A 12,657-nucleotide genomic window follows, 5' to 3' on the forward strand; every position below is an offset into this window, starting at 1 on the left:
AGGCTGCCGTGGGTAGCAGGTCCTGTGGGGTCTGTGGGGTGGCTGCCATGTCACTGTTGGCAGTGCCACGCACTGCTCCAGGCTCGGCTTCCCCAGCTGGTGCTGGTGCCGCAGGAAGCTTCCCCGGGCTGTGCCCAGGTCCCTCGGGGGATGGGGTCCCTGCAGGGTGGCCTTTGGGTGATCGCCAACTCATGCCCCATCTGAACAGGACATCCAGCCCTTGGGAAGGGGAGGGATCAGCAGGAAACAAATGGTGACAGGGACATTGGTGGGAAAACACCGGGGGCGGGAGGGGACGGTGGCTGCAACCTGCCTCCTTCTGCCATCCCTATAAATAGGAGGGAGCCGGAGCAGGATCGCACCTGTGGGACTCCAGCGCTGCAGGAGAGGCAGGCAGGGAGGGAGGGACGGAGCCGCTCCTCGCTGCTCTCGCCTCCCTTTGAGCTTCCCAGTGCTCTGCCTGCCTGAAGGCCCGAGGCATGGGGACCAGGGGATGGACGCTTTCCACCTTCGTGGGATGCTGCCTATGGATTCTGCATGGTATGTCCTATATTTTTCTGCTAGCGCACATGCTACCTGAGCCCTTGCAGGGCACTGCAGGTAGGCTTGTGAGGCGCTTTTCCCTCCTGGCTGTACTGGAAACTCCTCTTATGACCAGTCCTTGCAATCCACTGCAACCAAAAAGCTAGAAAAGTGTTTTACGGGGCAGGCATCACCCTGAAGGGCTGGTTGCAGGCGTGGAGCCACGGGAGAGGGGAGAGCCCAGCCCATGAGCCTGCGTGCAGCCGTGAACCCCTCCAGCAAGGGAGCCAAGGGACGCCAGCCGGCAGAGCGGGGCTCTACGGATGCTCCCATCCCTCCCACATCCCAGGGAAGGGCAAACTTCTGCGCTCCATGCTGGGGCCCCTCTTGCACAAGCTTCCCATGAATAGGTGGCATAGATGATGTTTCCTGCTCTGTATGGAAGAATTAAGATAAAACATGGATTTACCGGGGTGGAGTGTGCCAAACTAACCTGGAGGGACTTGACTGATGAGCTTTGTTTTCACTGAGATGGGGAGGGAGCATCCGAGCACTTCTGGCTGGGGAGGGTTGGTGCAAAGAGCTTATTTCAGCCAGGGAAGATGGCAAGAAAGCAGCAGAAAGGGATGGTGAACAGGGGGCTGGAGGAGGATGGAGCCCCTCGAGGACTGGTCTGGCAAAGGAGACAATGTTCATTAATGACTCCAGCACAAGCTGTCCGCAAGCTAAGGAGCCGAGCTGGCGGTGAGGCTGGAGGCACCTCTGCAGGGAATCTGGCTGCGTGGCGGGGGGAACCTGATGAACCGGAGCACCGGGATGGGGAACAGGCTCGGGCTGTCAGGCTGCGGCGAAACCCTGCTGGGTCTCGCCCTCCGGGTACCCTTCGTCTCCTCTAATTGCAGCTCCCTAAAGCCAAGCGTCAGCAGATCCGCCTGGCTCCTCCTGGAGCCAACGGCGTCAGCTTGGTCTCCCCAGAGCCCGCATCCCTGTCCTAAAAACAAGACTGGGTGAACCCTCACCCGTGGGTGCCGGGAGAAACGCCTGGGATGTGGGGTGATGTCTCCTTCTCCTTTCAGCGAAGCTCCTGGATGTGGGGCAGGCTTTTGGCAGCAGGAGGAGGGAGCTGTAAGCAGGGCTTGGTCCTGGGAGCTGTGGAATTGAGTATTCCCTCCATGGGCAGGGAAGCCCTGGTGCCTGCACCCAGCTGGGGGCAAAGGAGATGGGGGCCGGGGCAGGCAGGCTCCCACCCCGGCAGAGATTTAATGAACCTGCTTTAGCTGCCGCGGGTCAGGAGCCGTTTGCAGCCAGGGAATGTTTCACTAAGCTGTATATGTCCCGTCTGCCAAAGGGCTTTGGGTGAAGTGTACTTAGATGTCCCTCAGACACCCCAAAAGGTGAAACAACGCAAGAACCTCCCCCCCAGCTCCAGGCTCTGCAGAAGCGTCTGTGCTCAGGACTGTCCCTGCAGCCGGGCAGAGAGGGCTGAGGGCTGTCCTCGGGCGGCTGAGTCCACAGACACCCCTGGGGCTAGGAACTAGACTTACTGGGCCACAGCTCTTACCAGTGGCGAGGCGGTACCACCCCCAGCGTAACTGGGCTGGGTTGCAGCGGCTGCCTTCGCCGCCATGCTTGCACCAGCGTCTTTCCCGGACCTGTGATGAGTTGTGTCCCGTCTCAGCTGGCGGCTGCTGATGCTGGGGATGCAAAAGGTGCTGTGTGGTGCTGTGCCCAAGGCAGCCCAGGCTGCGCTCCTTGGCTCTTGAATCGGAGCCTTGCAAGGCCATGGGATGATGTAGTAGGGTTTAAGAAGGGGCCGGAGCTTCCTGATGCTCATCCAGAGGAGGTGCGTGGCTGAGCGTGGCAGGCTGCTGGCTCCAGCACCCAGTGTAATGCTCCACTTTGTGCTTCTCTGCAGGGCTCGGGGCCGCTGCTGCTGTCCCTGTCACTGCTGAGGGGCCGTTTGCTGCAGGGACAACTTCTTCCATCACGGCGGAGAGCGAGGTGCCCCATTCCCTGGTGACGGGCACTGCGGAGACAAGCACTGCAGCAGCCGATGCTGAAATAGCCGAGAGCATCCTCATAGCAACCTCATCAAGCCCGTCCTTCCCTCCCGGGGCTGAGCCAGGCACTTTAGTGACAGTGACAAGCCAATATGATTCTACAGTACCAACTTTGACGAATGTGACCAAGCCTCTTAACACATCTCAGGATAACGAGAGGGGTTCAGCTGCTCTTGCTCCAGCCACAACCGCTGCCGCCATCGTCTCACAGGACCCCGCTGTCACCTCAGATGTGGAGCTTGTTGTAATGGGCACCACTCCCGACGCACCCCTGGGGGCCACCCCTCTCTTTGCAGATGTGCAGGAGGACATCCTCGCAGCTGTGACCAGAGAAGGAGCAGAAGATCAAGACCTCACTGCCAGCACCGTGTCCCTCCCCACCACCCCTCCGCCAGCAGCTGCCTGGGGGGCACAGCCAACTGCTGGCAGCCCCATGGGTGCCGGTGTCACCACAGTGCCGAGCCAAGGGCTGACCACAGTCTCGGGAGCCATCGAGGAAGGTGTAACCCTGCCTGTGGATATCCAAAGCAACGCCAGTGCCAACTCCTTGAGCCCCAGCCCTGGCGCCGCGGGGCTGTTCACGACCCAGCAGGATGCGGCGGGGAGTGGGGCGATGGGCATCATCCCAGGGCCAGAAGGAGAAATGGCCCCAGCCACCGAGGAAAGTCCGTTGGCTTTAGTGCCTGGAGATACAGGAGATGCAGTAAATCCTGCATTCAGCACGGCTGGTTCATCTCACCTGCCCCTGGAGAGCCCAACGGTGTTGGAAACAGTGGGAAACCCAGAGGAGCCCTCCCTCCTCCCCGGCCAGGCAGCGCTGAGCCCGACCGCTTCGCTGGAACCAGTCGGTGGTGGGGACTGGGATGGGCAGGGAGCTCCTGGCATGTCATCGGATGCTCCTGGTTCAGCCCAGCAACTCGCAGCCAGTGAGGCACCCGCAGTGACAGAGGACATGGCCACCTCGCTGCTGGCCCCGAGGGTTCCCACTGATGTGCAGAGTGATGCGAATCCCCCAGCCCTGGCCACCGTGCTGCCCACAGGGGACGTGGGGGCTGTGGGTCTGGCTGAGCCGTCCCTGCAGCCTGCCCCATGGCAGACCCCCACCGGAGAACAGCCACCGCTGCTTGATGCTGCCCTGCCGTCCCCCACGGACACCTCCAGCGCTCCTGGGGCTGCTTATCTCCCCCTGGGAGCTGGGGCCGGCACCCTGCCTGCAGCTGACGATGGGGTAGAGACACCAGTGAGTCCTGACCTTGGTGTTGCCCCAGGAGCACCTGTGTCTCCATCCCTTGGAGGGTCACAGTCATGGGGGACAGCTGGTGCTCCCCAGGGAGCTGATGGAACCAGCGCTGGCTTGAATTCGGCTTTGGATGCCCTTAACCCAGCGTCTTTCGTACCTGATGGACTGGCATGGCCCACGGCTGGAGTCCTGGCTCAGGGGGCCGAGGGTGAAGGGGACACGGCACAGGCAGGAGGTCCAGAGAATGGTAGTCCCTCTGCAGATACCCAGAGTGAGACGAGTCCTTCAGCCGTCAGCACTCAGCAGGACACGGCTAGCACCGGAGAGCTGCCGGCAGGAGGAACAGGAGATTTGGTGAATGCTGAACTGCCCCCTTCATCAGCTCTCAGGGACGGAGCAGGAACAGATGCAGCCCCAGCACTGGGACAAGTGTCCCTGCCTGGTCCTGCACTTCCTGGCAGCGCCGGGCTGGAGCCCAACCTCCCAGGGGCTGAAGGACCAGGAGACCTGCCTGGTGAATTCCTCAGTGCTCCTGGAGCTGCTTACCCACCCCTGGGGGCTGCAGCTGGCCCCGTGTCTGGGGCAGAGACACCAGTGGGCCCCGACCTTGGTGCCATCCAGGGAGCCCCCATGTCTCCATCCCTCGGGGGGTCACAGCCATGGGGAACAGCAGCTGGTGCTCCTCAAGGAGCAGGTCTCCCTGAAGCCAACGTACCAGGCTCTGGCTTGACTTCAGCATGGGATGGCCCCAGCTCAGCGGCTTATGGACCAGCAGAACCCCCATCACCTGTCCCTGGGGTCCAGCTTGTCACAAACGTGGGGCTGCCGGTGGCAGAGGGACATGGAGCTGGCACAGTGGAGCAGGCACTGGGAGGAGCAGTCAGCAGGACTGGTTTTGAGCCATCCCTAATCTCCAGTGCAGGCAGCGGGACAGCAGCTGGGATGGATCAACTGCCTGGTGCAGGTTCCTTGTCTGGTCCTGCATCTCCCAGTGGTGTGGTGGCAGCATCTTCCATTTCATATCCAGGCAGTCAAAGTGTCCTTGGAGGAGCAGGCGGTGCTCCTGGAGCTCTGCAGCCTTCCCTGGGTGCTGAGCCTGGGGTCCCTCTTGCTGCAGAAGGGGCAGGTGAAGCAGATGTTAACGGAGGGTCCCTGAGGCAGTACCAGGCCACTGCTGGAGAGGGACCAGCTGGTTCAGGAGCACCTGATGGAGACATGGGAGTGGTTCTGCAGTCTGCATCTTCTTCCCCATCTATGGAGAGATCTTCATCACCTGGGTTGGCTGGCGAGGCTGGCAGTGGAGCAAGCCTTCCTAGAGCTGGTGGAGCTGGTGGTGGCTTGAGCACAGGCTTGGAGGCTGCTGGCGCCGAGGAGCCCCCCTTGTCTGCCCCCAGCATCCTGAGTGGTGCCAGTCTTGGACTTTCTGACGCAAAACTGAGCCAAGTCAATGTGGTGGAGCTGCCTGGAGGAGCCTCAGCAAACCGGGGACCTTCCCCCAGTGATAGCCTGGGACAGGGCACAGGATCCATCATACAGATTGCATCGGGAGCGCTGGCCCCGTCTGCTCTCGCCTCCCCCCAGGAGACACAACCCTTGGTAGCAGTGGCTCCAGGTGGTGGTGCTTCCGATGGCACGGCCACCTCACTGTCTACTTCTCTGTTCCTCCCTGGGCACGGGCTGAGCTCGGGGCTGGCACCCAACGGAGACCCCCAATCTTCCCCCAGCACCCAGAGTGGGAGCACACCCCTCGTGCCGGGGGCACTGGGTGGGGTGGCAGGAGATGCTGGTGGTGCTCAGACGTGGTCTCTTGAAGACGAGGTGGCCTCTGGGATGCCGGCACCTTCAGGAGAAGCATCCCCACGTGCCCCCGCATCCCTCAGCGCTGCCCCAGCATTGCCTTCTGCTCCACAGAGCGAAAACGCTGCAGAGGGGGTGTCCACCACCCCCGGGCTTTCTGCTCCGCTTTTGGCACGTGAGTCAGCAGTGGGGTCCTCTGCGGGGGGAAGGGGAGAGCTGGGGACTGCTGCACCAGGGGGACCTGCCCTGCTTCCACCTCCCCGCCAGCTGGGAAGCCCCGGAGTCCCCTCCGGGGATGCTGACAGCCCTGTGCCTGGGGAAGTGAGTGTCGTGCTCCCTGGAGCGATGGCGGGGCGAGGGGACATGGCTCAGCTCCTTCCTAGCGCGACTGGAGCCAGGGCAGGTGTGGAGACCCCCGCTCGCTCCCCACTGGGGGGGAGCCCAGGGCTCCCTGGACTTCCTCCCGCCAGGATCGCTGCTGGCAGCCCCGGACCAAAGACCCCAGGGCCAGGAGCTGCTGGTGGCTCATCTGCCGCTGCCCGGCAGCCATTCTTGGGCGGTGAGCTGACCACCAGCCTGGCAAACAGACCCCCTTCCACTGGTGGGTCGAGCCTCCCCGCAGCCTTCTCAGGCCAGGGGGGAGCCCGTAGTGGGTCCCCAGCCACCGCACGCCCAGCTGTGTCCTGCAGCCCGACCACAGGCAGCCCGGCCCCACCAGCCCCCCTCCCTGGGGGCAGGGAGGTGCTCCCAAAGCCAGGAGCAGCCACTGTCACCTCCCGCGCATCGTCCCCCATGTTTCCAGCTCTGCCAGGAGGGCCGGCGGCCGCCCCGACACCGCTGCCCAGCCCCACAGGTATGTGATGCTCATGGGGCAGCCTGGGCGGGAGGAGCGTGTCTGGCCACCTGATGAACCGTCCTGGGGGACATTCGGTGCCCAGAGACTGAGGGGGCTATTTGGGACCAGGACCCCCGGGGGACACACACCACGAGGCCCTGCTGCACATGTGCTTGTAATTTCTTTGTAAATGCTGCCTTCAAGTATGGTCCCGTCAGCTGGAAAACCCATCCCCTCCAAATGCTGTGTTCTATTTAACAGACGTAAATAGGGAGCCGGAGGCTGTAAACATCTCTAGAAAGAGCTGTGGGTGTTTCATTCCTTGCTGTCCCCCTACCACAGTCCTATACAATGCTTTTCCCCTCCTAATGGCAGTTCTTCAGCGTGGGCTGGAGCAGGATGGGACAGTGACCGCAAAGGCCGTCACAGCAGGTTTAGGGCAGCTGCGTATGTGTAAGGCAGCAAAAGGGGTGGGAGGAAGCTCCTGCAAGGGAAGGTGACATGCAGGGTGTCCCAGGTGGCTATTGGCAGTGTCCCCCCATCCTCCAGCTGCCCAAGCTGTGTCCCTTTGGAAGCAGAATCATTTCATCCCTTTGAGTTTTTGGAACACAACAAGGGCTTTGCTCTAAGTGTGTTTTGGGTTGGGTTTTTTTTGTTTTCTTTTCCAGTTCCAGCTGTGCCCCTCTATGGGTATGGAGTGAGGGAAAATGATCGGGAGTACGTGGAAAGGAGGGTGGATTTTAATTCTCCGCTTTTCAAACCCGAGATTGGATTCCCGTTTGGGAGAGCCCTGCGCGACTCTCTCTACGTGAGTCTACCTTGGCTTGACTGGCTGTTGGGCAAGCAGCCATCCCCCAAAAGCTCCGGGGAGGCACCAGGGACCAGGTGCCTGGGATGGGACCCTTGGGGTGACAACTCTTTTGGGATGCTGCCAGGGTCTGTTTGCAGCAGGAGGTGACTTTGTGGCCATTTTGGTGGTGGCAAGGGATGGCCTCCCTTGGGTGTTGCTCAAAGTGGGCTTGGAAATGGGAGGGCTGCCACCCCTGTGTCAGAGGGTCCCGCTGGTCCTGACCTCGCCTGATGGAGGCATCCCTCTGCTCAGTTTACAGACAATGGACAAATCATCTTCCCAGCCTCAGACAACAGCATCTTCACATACCCCAACCCTCCTCCCAGCGGCTTCAATGGCCATGAGAAGGTTCCCATGATTGCCGTGTTTTGGGACAATGCTGACTTCTCCAGAGGTGTTGGCACCACCTTTTACCAGGTGAGAGAGGCCACCTGGGTGCATGGTTGCATGAAACACTTTTTGATCTTAAACTCATCACCTGTTCTGTGGATGCCCCTTGAGATGTGTAATTGATGGAGCCCATGGGTGGTGTTTCCCTTTTCTGGGTCAAATCTAAGAGCTGGTGGTCAGCTGTTGGTCACTTCTTGAGCCATCCAAACCTCATCCAGACCCTTAGTCGCAGTGCTCCATGCATGACCCCAATCTAAACCTGTCTTTGCCATACTGGGAGCTAACACAGATGTGGATGTACTCAACCCTCAGGAGTTCTACACCCTCAACACGGCCAAGCCTCCATTCATCCGTGATGTGGAAGCGAAGATTCGGCGGTACCTGAGGTCCTCCTACTCCGCAGCCTGGACCCTGAAGATCACCTGGGAGAAGGCACCAGCCTATGCAGCACGGACTGACACACGGAGGGTAAGGGGAAGATGGAGCTGAAGGGCGCGTTGAGTTGTAAAGAAAACCCCAAGGCCCACGGGCGGTCACCTTGTCTGTGCCTGAAAATAAGTACCAGTTCTGTGAAAAAGATCAGTCTTGAAGACTTTTGCCAAAAAGAACTGGGCTGTGCCCATGTTTTGGTGGTCTTCAGTTTTCTGGGGGAACATCTTTAGTTGAACTCTCCCTGCTCCATAAAATCTTTCTCTTTCATGTGGTGGGAGTTTACTGTGCACCAGAAACACAGTTCTTCAGGAGCATAAAATTGGGTGAATTTGAGGCTTCTCATGGAAGAGCATCAAATTAAAACCATCATGTTTTCCATGCAAAATGAGAACCAGCCCAGCCTGCGTTTGTCCTGCACATTAGGACGTCAGTCCCCCTGCTCCCTAGTGAGCACTTGCCCACCACCCCTAAGTTTAAACGCGACAGCTTTGCTCGCTTTCTTACCTGTCTGCAACGCTTCTCCCCAGACGAACACATATCAGGCCATCCTGACCACCGACGGTTTCAGGTCCTACGTCCTGATGCTGTACCAGGAGGGAGGCATGCAATGGGACTACACCAGGCTCCCTGCCACCAATGTGCTCATCGGCTACACCAGGTACAGCAGGCTCAGCGTCCCACCCCTGCCTCCTCCGAGCACAGGGGCTGTGTCCCACCCCTGGCTCCGGCTGGTTTAATCCTTCCCCCCGTGTCCCATGAAGTGTCCTGCAAGGATGAGGGCAGCCCAGATGGGGTCTGCACACCCATATAGCCTAACACGTGGGGGTCTCTCAACCAAATTTGCCCCGTCGGTGGCATCATGCTGCAGCACGCTCACTCGCCGGGCTGTGCTTGTTGTAAGATCCACTCAACCCTCTGGGGTCCTGGGGCCAGCAGCATCCCGGTGGTTTGGGTGGAAGGAGTGGGGAATAGGGGATGTTTGCTGAACTTTGCACCAGTCGAGGGAAGGGATTTCCGCCACTTGGCCGGAGCGGTCGCTTCCTGCCTCCTCGTATTACATCTCATCCCGTGCACGCCGTCTCCAGGGTTTGCTCATTAGCTGCTTGCTGCAGCTGGGTAAGGAAAAGGTGGCCGGGACGGGAAGCGCGGGCGGCACAGGCATGTGTGTATGCTTGCCTGTGCACGACTGCTCGTGGGTTTCCTCTCTGTATCGCCCTGCACAATGCTGGAAACCATGGAAGCTGCTCACGGGGGGTCTTGAGATGTCTGCAGGGTTCAGCTCATGAGGCAGCAGGAGCATTTGTAGCACCCAAAACTAACTGCACCCTGTAGGGAGGAGGCAGTGGGCTGGGGGAGATGCTGCCTTTGCTCTCCTGTCCCCGGCGCTGCGATTTGGGTGCTGTGGGGTCCCACCGGCTCAGGATCAGGGCAGCTGAAGGACAGGCTGGGGCTAGGGCTGGGATAACCCCACCCGGGAAGAGCAACCCCTGATTTTTCCCCTTTCCTCTGCACGCAGTGGGGATGGCTTTTACCGCAATGATGACCTGACTCGAAGACCTCCAGCTGCTAAATACCGCCCTGACCAGTTCAGGGGCTACAACACAGGTAGAACCAGCCAGGGTGGGTTCATGCAGCCCCTCAGGGGGTCAGGGAAGAGCTATGCGGGGAGGGGGACGTTCCTAGGGGATGAAATTCAGCCTGCCGCTATAGCAAGGCTCTCAATGAATTCACCGAGGCCAGGCTCTCCCCCCAAGCACATAAAATGCTTCCCCTGGGTACCAGCCCTGAGGCTGAAACGTCCTTGATGGGTCCATGGACCATTTTTGTTGCAACGGCTCTGTCCCAAGGCTTTCTTCTTTCGCAAGAGCCCCTCCCCCTATTTCCCTGCTGTTGGGTTGCTATTAAGCATGGGGACCCACAGCTGGGGGTCAACGCCAGCTTAGCTTCCAACATCAGCATCACTCAGCTCTTTCCTCAAACCAACGTGTCCCCTGTGGTCCCCTTGGCCAGAGGTGACAGCTCTTCGTTTCTCTCCCCGCTCAGACCTCCGTGGGACGTGGATTTACAAGCTGGAGAACCTCGTGAGTGTCAATTACCGGCTGAAGTGCCTGGCGTGGACAGGGCGGCAGCAGGACCCAGGGGCATGGAGCCAGGGCCTGCCCGCCTGCCCCTGCTCCCTGCAGCAAGGCCAGCAGGACCCGCGCTTCAAGAACAGTCGCGGAGGCAAGTGGACACACCGCTTCCCCATGCTCCTCCTCCCCAAGCTGTCAGCAGGGGCAGGGAAAATGTGGAGGAATGAGGGATGACCTGTCTTTGTCTTGTCAGACTGGCTGGACCAGGTCTATGCTGCATGGGGACCGCAGCAATAGACCCTTCCCAGCACCAGGGTCTCATCCTGCAGGACCACTTGGATGGTCTCCCTTAGTCCCTTCAAACCCCCATAGCACCGTGGGTGATGTGGTGGGAGCGATGGATAACAAGGAGCCAGCCCCAGCCCTGCTCCTTGCCCCGGGGCAGGGATGCTGGCTGGGGAGAGCTGTGCCAAAACTCACTGCCACCCTGTTTCAGGCTGGTGGGCTGCCCGTGTCTCCATGCTGCATTCTGCCTCCCCCAACAAGCACGGCGCCGGTGTCCGCTGCCTGTACGACAGCCAGAACCAGCTCATTGAGGGGCGGCAGGAGAGGTACTGGAGGTCCTCCAGGCAGGCGTCCCCCTACCGAGGTAAGCACAGCCAGCCCTGGCATCCCTGGGCTGAGGCTTGCATCACTGTAGCCTGTAAATCATTTTCATCTCCATGCCAACACGTCTCCTGACATGCTGTTGCCCTCGGAGGGAGCGTGGACCGGCCAAAAGCCGAGGCGAGCGCCCTGCCTGCCCATCTCTCTCTCTCCGCTCCCCTTCAGCCCCTTACTCTCTTTTTTACCTCCAGACCAGGAGCTGAAGCTATACGACTGGTGCTGTAACCAGGCGGGCAGCGCCAGCACCTGCGCCCGCTACAGCGAGAAGAGACCGAAGATTGGCTGTGATGGATACCAGTCACCCGTCATGGGTGGGTTTGCAGGCCCTGTGTGCCGGGGTGATGCTGTCTTGGTGCCCAGGGTTGGGGGAAAACATCCCACCCTGTGGTGAAGACAGCAAGAGCCCCAGGCAGACGAGGGATGGGTTTTGGGGTGCCCACGTGCAGGTTGGTCTGTGCCCTGGGCTGTGCGGGCTTGTGGGGGGCATCTCCCTTAGCACATAAGCACCAGCGTAGTCTGGGGGTGACAGCACCGGGAGGGGAGGAGGACCACAGCTAATGTAGTTATTGGTGTAAACTGATATGGGGCTTTCTTGCAATCTCCAGCAGATTCCTCGGAGGAGGTGGAGGGCGACTCTGAGGAGCAGAGAGGTGAGCGGGATTGGGGGTCTCCTCTCTGCTGACCACTTCCCTCTCTCCCTGTCCCCTCACATGGAAACTCCCCCGGGGCTCCCAGCTCGCCCCAAGCCCTCAGGGAGGAGGTGGCCGGGGAATTCTCATTTCTTCTTCTTTGCAGACGAAGAGGACAAGTAACCCGGGGGGCTGCACCCCCGCAGCACGGTCTGGGCCACAGCTGATCCTCTGAGTCCTTTGCTCCTGCTCATCCCCTGTACCCCGCCGCTTCCCCCAGCACCCATCACCCCTGCCCACCACGCAGGGCAGCTCACTCGGCCACTGCCTGCGGTTGCCTAATCCGGACTTATCCCAAGGAGCCCGTTGCTTTAGTCGCCCTTCCCCAGCCGCAGCTGAGCAGGTGCCTGTGGGCACCTCCTCACTGGCAGGGAGGTGGGCATGTCCCCCCCACTGCACACACCACCCCTTGTCCTCCCTACATCCCGATGTTGCCTCCCACCCTGCACCCTGTGTGAACCCCTGGCACCCAGGGAAAGGCTTTTTACACCTCGCAGGGACTGGCTGTGGCCAAGCCCACGAATGCCATGGTGTGCCAGGCTCGCACCGTGAGCCAGTCCTGTCTTGCTGTGCCCAGTGCCCAGGAGAAGGGGCGATTCTCCGGACCAAGCCGGAGTCAGCTTGACACCTCTGCTGGGTGTGCACGGGCAAAATGCAACCCCCTGATCAGAAACCTTGGGAGAAAAATAATTTTTTTTTGTGCATATAGAGAGCGTCTGCCTTTCTTAAAAAAAGGGAAAAAAAAAATCCTTGTCAAATCTTGTTTGTTCAATAAAGCCTCTGAGGGGTCTGAGCATCACTGAGCCTGCAGCAGCCACGTCCTCTGCTGAACCGGGGTGGGGGGCGGTGGTGGGGGCAAGCTTGGAGCAGCAGGATTGCAAGGATGCTTCTGCCCTCCGAGCTGGTGCTGTGGGTGTCCAGGCTGCGGCCGAACCGGGCTCAAGGAAAGTGGGGCTGGAGCTGGGGTCTGCCGGGGTCTGATACACCCTCCTGGGGCACAGCATCTTCCCTCAGCAGGGGCGAGGGGCTGCAGGGCGTTTGTGGGGATCGCAGCCCGACCTGCGTGATCCGAGCTACTGCGAGCGATGCCTGGGGACAGCAGTG

The 12,657-nt window shown here is 60.3% G+C and overlaps 1 protein-coding gene across 3 annotated transcripts; it reads left to right on the plus strand.

Moving 5' to 3' along the window:
* The first annotated feature begins 340 nt into the window (after positions 1 to 340).
* Positions 341 to 12,352, plus strand: LOC134516954 (mucin-4-like). Of its 3 annotated transcripts, none has more exons than XM_063337846.1 (11): positions 341 to 540; positions 2,438 to 6,472; positions 7,123 to 7,262; positions 7,557 to 7,721; positions 8,007 to 8,162; positions 8,654 to 8,784; positions 9,643 to 9,731; positions 10,170 to 10,847; positions 11,056 to 11,175; positions 11,470 to 11,514; positions 11,660 to 12,352. In XM_063337846.1, the coding sequence occupies exons 1-8, from the start codon at positions 480 to 482 to the stop codon at positions 10,430 to 10,432; spliced, it is 5,040 nt and encodes a 1,679-aa protein (XP_063193916.1). In that variant the 5' UTR covers positions 341 to 479; the 3' UTR covers positions 10,433 to 10,847; positions 11,056 to 11,175; positions 11,470 to 11,514; positions 11,660 to 12,352. The 3 variants fall into 3 exon arrangements, with proteins under 3 accessions (XP_063193916.1, XP_063193917.1, XP_063193918.1); XM_063337847.1 differs by having other exon boundaries at positions 11,473 to 11,514; XM_063337848.1 differs by having other exon boundaries at positions 2,438 to 5,794.
* The last annotated feature ends 305 nt before the right edge of the window (positions 12,353 to 12,657 follow it).

The sequence above is a fragment of the Chroicocephalus ridibundus genome, chromosome 6 (genome assembly GCF_963924245.1).
Source record: "Chroicocephalus ridibundus chromosome 6, bChrRid1.1, whole genome shotgun sequence".
Taxonomy (NCBI): Eukaryota; Metazoa; Chordata; class Aves; order Charadriiformes; family Laridae; genus Chroicocephalus; species Chroicocephalus ridibundus.